General features: G+C 29.7%; 2 protein-coding genes across 2 annotated transcripts; one reads left to right on the top strand and one right to left on the bottom strand.

Moving 5' to 3' along the window:
• Positions 1–1,694: 1,694 nt before the first annotated feature.
• LOC103311706 (piggyBac transposable element-derived protein 3-like) lies at positions 1,695–2,752 on the bottom strand. The gene is made up of 3 exons (XM_029485495.1): positions 2,126–2,752; positions 1,831–2,047; positions 1,695–1,753 (listed from the first exon to the last, which is right to left on the bottom strand). Exons 1-3 carry the CDS (start codon positions 2,750–2,752, stop codon positions 1,695–1,697), a joined length of 903 nt encoding a protein of 300 aa, XP_029341355.1.
• Positions 2,753–7,483: 4,731 nt separating this feature from the next.
• LOC115033245 lies at positions 7,484–8,422 on the top strand. Its single transcript, XM_029485494.1, has 2 exons — positions 7,484–7,531; positions 7,778–8,422. The coding sequence occupies exon 2, from the start codon at positions 7,853–7,855 to the stop codon at positions 8,420–8,422; it is 570 nt and encodes a 189-aa protein (XP_029341354.1). The 5' UTR covers positions 7,484–7,531; positions 7,778–7,852.
• The last annotated feature ends 1,259 nt before the right edge of the window (positions 8,423–9,681 follow it).

Here is a 9,681-nt window from a genome sequence, read left to right as displayed (position 1 = left end):
TACCGTAACCACGCATTTAAAAAAAAATTAACAGTGTGTTTCGTGTTTTTTGCGTTTTTTTAGTTATTCGTTATGTCGTTAAATACGTGTTTTATTTGTGACGAAGGGTTTATCGAGGGTAATGGCGTTATAGTAAAACGAAAAGGTATAACAACATTTTTAAATTCGAGTGTCATTCGTAAAAACGGTAAAGCCGATGTTATAAAATATCTCGAGTCCGTTAAAGTACACGAAGAATGTCGAAAACGATACGCGAGAATTGATCGAATTACTCCGCAAGACACTCTTGAACAGCCACCAGTTCGTTTACCCGTTAAAGCCAAATTGCGATTCTCTAAACCAACATTTAAATTTAGAGTCATGTTTTTTTGTAAAAAAAAAATTGATGTCGCATTTTTAATAAATAAACGGAAAAAAACCTGCGAATAAACGTTCTAAAGTATATTATAATGTCCGAAGTTTATCATCACGCGAAAAAAATATTAGGGAGGGCTGTTGAACGAGGTGATTATATTGGAAAAACGGTTTGGAAAAGACTATTATCAGTGAACCAGATCTAGTATCCGCGGAGGCCATTTATCATCATGATCGTTTTTTTTTAACAATTGCTTCTTCGGGACAAAAAAGGGGACGACCAAAACAGGAAAATATATCTGAAGCTATCGATACTATTTTTGATTTTATTGAAAATAGTGAAGAATGTCAATTTTCAATTTCTGATTTAATCGAAAAATATGGCAATAACTTTATAATTTCTGAAAATTCCAATAAACAGTCTATATTATGTTTGAGATCGTTTAGTGATAAACTTTTAAATGAAAACTGGTACCTATATCAATAGAAATACGGATGCTCAGGAAGAACGTTTGCAAATTATTAGTGCAGCTGCAGAAATAATCAGGGAAGATCTATGGTCACAAGTTCATGAATGTTCATATTACGAATCACCTATTGATTTTTTAAAGAATGTCGATAATATTGTACCCGATTCCCTAAGAATATTTATAGAGAGTATAATTTTGAAAAAAAAGTCACAAAAAGAAAAGATCGGAAAAAAATGTACTGCGATTGCACATTCAATAATGTCTGCAACAAGACCTAAGTCATCGGCTTGTGGCTGTCGGAAACAAGGGATGAAGTGCTCAGTTGCATGTAAAAAATTGTTTAAATTGTACCATTATGGGTATTGGATGTATAATAACCCTTTATAACTAATAACTTATACTCTATTTAAATATTTTACTCCTTTTTTTGTTTTAGGTAAGCTCTAATAGCTCTAAGGAAATGGGTTTTGTACGAAAATAAATAAAAAGGTGGTGCATAAAAAGGTAAGGTCTCCAATTTTTTTCAAAATTTTTTTTTTGTCCCCCCCTCCGCTATTTTGACCGGGACTCATATGTCCCGCCAGCGCTCTGTGCATACCGATTTTGAATTCATATTTCTGATTGTAAAATATTAAAAACATTTTAATTTTTAAATTACAAAATAAAAATGAAGCATCAATAAATAAAACAATTGTTTAGAAAGTTGTATTTTATTATAATAATGTATACTATGTACTTAAAAGTTAAAATATAATTACTTATTATTTATATCTATTTGGTGGTAATCAACAAAACAATTTTTTTTTTCATTACAACATAAAAACACACGACAATGATTACAAGTTGATTTTGGTCGTGACTCCACTCCTCTTATACTACATAGTTCACACCTTCCCCTTTTTGATCCGAAAGCTGGCCAATGAATACCTCTGAAAAATATGCAAAACAAATGTATACCTTATAATACATAGTATAATATATTATTTTGTGATGTCATACCTATTACCCAATCTCACGTCTTTAACAATGGACATAGCTTTTTTCCTTCGATTGTTAGGAGCAGTCGGGGGAGTTCTTTTTATGCATATTGACCTTTTGGAAGTTGGGTCACACTCAGCCATAAGTCCGAGGGCGATTGAACGTTGAACTTCTAATACATCCGTTTGTCCAAAAATTTGACAATACACAACGTATGCATTTACAAAAACTATGTCCAGAAGGCCCTAGAAAATTCGTAACCACCACTTCTTTGATTTTCGATCAACACAATATAAAGCTCGCAGTCGGTCCGCGTGGTCTACTCCTCCCATGAACGCATTGTAGTCTTTTACCAAAGTCGGACACGTAACATTTGATTTTGAGCCATCTTTTGAAGTTCGTTGTACAGTCGTAGTTTCATTACCATGATAGTTTGATGCCAAGTACACAACTTTATTATCTTTCCATTTAAATATGACGATTCCAGAAGTAGAAAATCTATGGTCGAAATCTCCACGCTTAATATCCGAATCTTTTTTTAGATTTTGTGGCATTCCTTTACGATTATTTCGTATAGTACCACAAGCCAATGTTTGTTCATTTTTTAATCTTTCCAAAAGTGTAATTGATGTAAAATAATTATCAAACATTATAATTCTTTGTTGTTTCCAAAAAGGATTAGTCAACATAAGTACTACTCTTTCGCCCAAATTATACTTATCGAACTCTTGTTCCAAAGTTTCATTTTTGCCTTGGTATACTGAATATTTCAAAATGTAACCATTTTGATCCGCAATGCACCATAATTTATAACCGCGTTTGATGGGCTTCATGGGATTATACTGCTTAATTGTGCTTCGCCCCTTAAATTTTATCATTGATTCGTCAACACTTAATTCACGAGTTACATAATATGCTTCGGGAAAAATTTTGTTTAGAGTATCGATCATAGGACGTAATTTATATAATTTATCTTTATTATTATTAGGTAAATTCGCATTGTCATTAACGTGAATATTTGATAATATATTTCTCGAAATCGATCCCTAGACATGGCTTTGGAAATCGAACGTACATGTAAATCTTCACTAGTATTTCAATATAACTTATATGATGGTAATTTATTGTATCCCATGCAAAAATTTATTCCCAAAAAAGCATATAGTTCTTTTTCAGTTAGTCTCAAATTTTTGTTATTTTGTGTTTCGTAAAGATTACTTTGGAAAATTATATTGTCGACAATAGGGCGAATAAATTTTAGAAAAACATCAGTTGCAGTTTTGCAACCAGCAAACATATTTTCATTATATAATAATTGTTGTACGTCATATCGGGGCAGATCAGCAGTAATTTCATCTTTTTTTTTCCACTGTCGATTTATTTCGATATTAGGTTCTATATTTTCAGGAATAACACCTCCATCAACCGGTACATTTACAACAATAGGCGTTTGAGAAGTTTGGGACCTCAAAGTTCTAGTATCTATTATAGACGAATCTGACGAAGTACATTGATTTTGATTATTGCTTTCAGGAAAATCAAAAATAAGAAAGTCGTCATTGTTAACTAGTTCAGTTACTTCAGAAAGCTGTTCATTACGTAAAAAATATTTATCAAGTTTTTCTACCTCATTTTGAGCTTCTTCGTTAGTCAAGATGTCATCCACATTATATTCATCTTCAGAATCTTCACCGTCGGGTATATCCATTGCTAGCCATTCCTCAAGATCCGATACTCTTTTAGCACTCATTTTGATTTAAAAAAATAAATTTACACACAAATTAATTAGTCATAATAACATAAACTTGCGAAATAAAAAAAAAAAACACCGAACACGAGACGATTACACACTGATATTATGAACCGCGACAGCAAGAGCGCACGACAGCGTATACGACATACGTACATTACGTACGGACTGACGGCACATTTGAGTCCCGGTTCATAAATCTTAATTATTTTTGTAAATACTGACAATATGACGACCAAATATATTTTATTTCGTTGCTAAGAAGTATTGAAAAATAAATCAACGATTAGCATCGTCCGTAAATAGATTGTATACGCGAAATATATATACAAAGATACCATTACTAGCAGATAAGAGTACGGTTAGGTTTGCCCAGCTATAATGTAAAATAATAAGTCTAAGAATAAGTATATTTCACTTTTTTTTTTTCAACATGTATTAGACGGGACTCTGATGTCCCGCCAGGCCAGAACATATCAATATATAAAGGCATTTATTTTCTATTACCGATTAAAGTGTCCGGGACTCGAACGTCCCGCTAGTACCAACTCGACTCCGGCCAACGACTCGGCGACGCCACCGGCCCAGGACTCGCCATCCGCCGCGTTGGTGCCATCCGGCCGAGAAGTGGCCGCTTCCGCCATGGCCATTATGGATACTAAAATATCATAAAATTAATTAATTTTAAATTTAAAAAAACGTATATTAAATGCAGTGTTGAAACTAAATACATTTTGGGCATCCAATAATTTCGTGGCCCTTCGTATTACAGGTCACATTCTAAAAAAAAATTATAGTTAATAAACAATATTTTATTTAGGATTTACTTATATTTGACACTTACTTCCACCAAACTTTTTTGCTGGCACCTCTCCGCCCACGGTCGCCACCACGCCAGCGTTTGCTGCCTCGACCGCCTCTGCCACCACCACCGTAAATAGTAATATTTCCGTACATCCAGTGGCGCCGAGAACATGGTTCAAGTCTGGCAACGGCCAGACCTAATTTAGGGGGTGGGTGTCCTGGGGATTGGGATCCTCTTACATATAGTTTATGAATTACTATACGTAAAATGTAAATAATCGTGATTTTGATATTACCTATACAGTTGTAGTGTAGAACCTACAAAACAGTTAACACTCGCCACACGGCACACGGGGTATAGATTAAAAGTACAATTATTGTACAATTAATCTAATAATATGTTAAATAATATGAGGTCTATGATTAATTATTTTCTTTTGGCAAAACTGATTAGCAATATGAACCACAGACTGTTTTTATATCCAATAATAACATAAAATTATTATTATAATATTATCTAAGTTTATTATTAGTTATTTATAGAAATAGGTTGGTGGTTAGTATTCACTATTAACATTAAGTATTCGCTTTTTTCTTACGGCCTACACTTTTTCCATTTACATCAAACACAATTTGCAATGCCTACCACTTGTGTAAGTTGTGGTCGTGTTCGTGATTTTATTATTAATTCAACTAATTGGCAAAGACACGTATTAGCTTACAAAAAGCGAAAGTCGTCTAAAAGTCACAATTATCGTACACTAACAGAGTTTTTAGTTCCAAAAAAACAAAAATATCACCAGGAAAATGGTAAGTTTTTCAAATTTAATAACCGTTGGAAGTTCACAGTTGTTCATGTTTATTTCATTATTTATTTGATTGTTTTTTATGTATTTGAAATTGACTTTACGAAAAAATAATTAAGTAATAAAAACCTCCATTTTAGAAATTATAAAATATAATGTTCATGCATGTGAAATATTGTTGTATAATATCTATATATTAATTTAAAAATAAATATCATATTAACTGTGTATTTTGAAATTGTCAATATGTTAGAAGATGTACATTCTCTCTCGGATAACCAAACTGCTATAGATAGTATTAATGATGAAAGTGAGTCAAACCAAGGTAGTTATGTGTGTTATATTTATTTGAGAATTTCATTAAATTTAAAATTGTTCAGTTTATTCTGAAAGTATTATTAACATTTAAGAATATTAATTGTTCAATAATTATGAATGTGAATATTATTATTTAACAATAAATACCTACGTATGAAACTGCATTTTTAGAAGTAGGTATACCTAATATTTTTTTTCTTAACAATTCATATTATTATTTTTAATTTTATAGATTTAAACAAAATTGTAAACGAGCCTGATGTTAATGCTGCAGAGCAAGCTGAAGAGTTGCAAACTGAGGAATGTTTAAGTAAAACTTCAAAAGGTACCTACATAATAGTTAATACATCAAAACCTACAGTCTTAGCAGTATATTTTTGAGATTTTAGATTCTGAGTGGAACGATGAATGTATTGATTTTACAATGATGTGTGTTTTTTTTTTTTTTGTGTGTCTGTGTACACGATAAGTAGTCGAAATAATGCTTCGATTATCAACTTCAGTATCTTGTTCGATTGGAAAGTGAATATCATTGGTGCATTGGGTAGGTCAAAATTTAAAATTCCCAGTAATTTTCAAAAGCACCGTGAAAAACAAAAGAAAAATTAAGGAAAAACTGGAATTTTTACGCAAAATCGATTTTTCACAAAATTGAATTTGGTTTTTGGTGTAACTTTAAAACAAATGACCGTAGATACATGAAATTTTCAATGGTTGTTTATATTTCCATTTTCTGTACACGATAACATTTTCAAAATATTTTGATTTGTTTTGAGCTGTTTACGGACATTGTAAGTTTTCAATTTTTTTTAGTTTTTTTTTTCTATAAATATCAATAAAACTTTATTTTTTGAGTAAAAATACTTGAAAATTTAATACAAAGCTTCTACTATATTGTTACAATGACATTTGAAAAATATTAAAAATCCTTAGTCACAGTTTTTTTTAATTAGCATTTAAAGTTCAAAAATTGACCAAATATGTAAAAATCACGAAAATTACCTAATTATTTTAAGTTTATAATTCGTAAAAATTTTTCTTTTTAGTACTAAGATTTTAAAATGTAATACAAGATTCCATATATCTACCTTTATCAAAAAAAAAATGTCTATAAGAAACTCAAGTTACATTTTTATGAGCGTTTGAAATTCATGTTTTTACAACATTTCATATTCACTCGATTTCTTACGTGACGATTTTCTTATTTTGTTGTAATTAAAAAACGAGTGACTATAGAAACTTGAAAATTTCACGGAATTTTTATATTAGCATTTTCTATATACGATAAAATTTTGAAAATAATTTGACTCTTTTTGAACTGTTTACGGACGTTGTAAGTTTTCAATTTTTTTAGTTTTTTTTTCTATTAATATCAATAAAGTTACCATCGCTGATTCTTCCTTGACAGCCGATATCCACAAAAGTAAAATCAAAATTAGCGTTCACTACAGCCATGAGCACAATGCTAAAAGCCCCCTTATAATTGTAGTAATCCGTTCCACTATTGACGGGGCTTTGGATAACTACATGTTTTCCGTCAATAGCCCCGAGACAGTTGGGGTCATTTTTCATTAAAGTCTAAAGCTATATTTTTCCAATCACTCGAATTTTTTGGCACCTAAAAAAAAAACAAAAATTATAAATTTTTCATTACGTTGTGTTTTGTATTTTAAATATTATTATTTTATGTATATTTTATAAAAATATATACATATATGAGATTTTTCAAATAGCTACAGGTTAAAAATAATTTTTAATTATATTTTATAAATTATTAACTACAAAATAATTATTACATTTTAAATTTGATAAATTTTTAATATTTTTCCACTACTATTGTAACAATGGATTAGGAGCTTTGTATTAAATTTTCAAGCTTTTTTACCCAACGAATAACATTTTATTGACATTTATAGGAAAAAAACTAATAAGTAATAATATTGGCTTAATATAATCACTTGACTTAGATAATTAATGTATTTACAATCAAAAGTTTTATAAAAGTTAAATTTACAAAAATTCCAGTTCAAAATCACGGAAATTATTTTTCAGTTAATCAAATTTTGTTAAATTGTATAGGAAATTATATAATATATTAAAACTACCTAAGAATAACTATTTTAATTATTTTGTTGTAATTTAAAAATATTATTCGTGGGTACTTGAAACTTTTGAAGTTTTAAAGTATGATGTTATTATATTATACACATTATTTCAAATACAATGTTTTCGGCAAAAATTAATTCAACCCACTGTATTACTCATAGTAAATACTAAATAATATTTATTATTTTTAGTAATTGGAAAATTCGTTAGATGGTAGTGAAATTACGAGTGAAGATACGAGTGGTCAATTTCACGACAGTTCTGAAATGGATGTACCTCAGAATCTGGACAACAATTTCAAAAGCCCATCTGTTAAGGTCACAAAAAAGAGAAAAGCTGACGATAAGGTAGAACAAATTGAAAACAGGATGGATGAAGCATTTACGTTTTTAAAACAAATTTCGCAAACTCCGGCCAAAAGTAAGTGTTCACTTTTTACCGACCTGTTGTGCGTCAAATTACAAGGACTTAGTGAACAAAAGCAAGATATTGCAATGATGGAGATTAATAATATTATGTTTCGTCTCAATCATTCTGCTGAACAAATAGTACAGCCACCATTGTATTATCAATATCCAAATACCAGTTTCCCGACATATTCGCCATATTTACTCAATGATAATTATTCAACCGCATCATCATCATCTGCATCTCTTCAGCCACAACCATCGCCCGACTACATATTATCTATGCCATCTACGTATTATGATTTATCTCAAAACCAGAATTCCTCTGAGGACTCAACCTCCATGTCATCTCCACATTTTCAGCAATTCCAAAATCCATCGCCAACACCATCACAATATAGCAATGTAGGAGCAAAAAGTTTGGATTAAGGTACCAAAAGCATACACGTCTAATATACAACATTTTTTTTTATAATATACAAGGTGTTATATTATGAAAATACTTTATATGTTATTGTTCATACATTTTATACTGCCTATTCATTTTAAATATAATAATATTGTCACACTTTATTTTCAGTTTTAAAGTTTTAAATTAGATTTTGACATATTTTTTTTTTCTTTAAGGTACATTAGCGTACACGTGTAATGTACAACATTTTATTTTTTTTATAATATACAAGGTGTTATATTACTTTATATGTTATTGTTCATACATTTTATACTGCCTATTAATTTTAAATATAATTAAGTCACACTTTGTTTTCAGTTTTAAATTTGATTTTGTTATATATATATTTTTTTTTTAATATTAATTTTTTTAAGGTATTTTACATTTACAAAACTTATTTTTAATTTAAACATACTTTACCGTTATTTCAGATTTAAACTCCTGATTTAAAGCTTTACAAACATCTTGCACACATCTGGAAACAGTTTGAACGGAAAACTTAAATAAATATGATAAGCTCTTGAAGCTGTCTCCCGAGGCTAAAAATCTTAAGGTAACGGCCAGCCTTTCTTGAACAGGAATACACTTTCTCATATTTGTATCCATTTTTGATATTATCGGCCCAATTTTTTGAATAAGGTATTCAAAATCTGTGGCAGACATCCTACAAAAGTTTTGGAATTTATTTGACGGTCCTTGTATCATATCTTCTAACAAGTTTGTGGCATTGTATCTAAAATATAATTTTATTTGAATTATTCTTATTTACTATCGATCAAATAACTATAAATTAAAGCACTCGCTTATAATGTATATGTAACTATTTAATATTATACATATTTAGTTATTTAAAGTTAAAAAAATGTACTTTTATAAAAGTTCTAAAATTATCTTTAAAAATAAATAATATATTATATTGAATTAAAAACTAAACACTAATATAAATAAATAAAATAAAATAAAATAGGTGCTTATTTAATTATATTTAAATATATAAAAAAAATTTGAATAAAAAAAACTTAAAATTAATTATTATTTTAGTTTTACCTAGGACGGCTTTTGTATATTTCATGCATCCAGTATCTTCTTTCCTTGGATTTTCTTTTTTCTTTAATTTTTCTTTTAAATACTCGCTACTCAGTGGCGGTTATAAGGGGGGGGGGGGGCGAAAGGTGGACCGCCCCCCTCGGGATTTGGTTTTTTTTAAAATTTGGTATATCACTGACCCACAAGATCT

The sequence above is a fragment of the Acyrthosiphon pisum genome, chromosome X (genome assembly GCF_005508785.2).
Source record: "Acyrthosiphon pisum isolate AL4f chromosome X, pea_aphid_22Mar2018_4r6ur, whole genome shotgun sequence".
NCBI lineage: Eukaryota > Metazoa > Arthropoda > Insecta > Hemiptera > Aphididae > Acyrthosiphon > Acyrthosiphon pisum.
The sequence above is the reverse complement of the archived record's forward strand: the minus strand, read 5'-3'. Positions and strand labels throughout refer to the sequence as shown.

Bases quoted from the DNA above. Each gene is read 5' to 3' on its own strand.
- LOC103311706 (XM_029485495.1), bottom strand. From the start codon at position 2,752: ATGATCGATACTCTAAACAAAATTTTTCCCGAAGCATATTATGTAACT. The intron at 2,048-2,125 runs GTAGACCACGCG...CGAATTTTCTAG, and splicing joins ACAATGCGTTCATGGGAGGA to GGCCTTCTGGACATAGTTTT. The intron at 1,754-1,830 runs GTAATAGGTATG...CATATTTTTCAG, and splicing joins TGTTAAAGACGTGAGATTGG to AGGTATTCATTGGCCAGCTT.
- LOC115033245 (XM_029485494.1), top strand. From the start codon at position 7,853: ATGGATGTACCTCAGAATCTGGACAACAATTTCAAAAGCCCATCTGTT.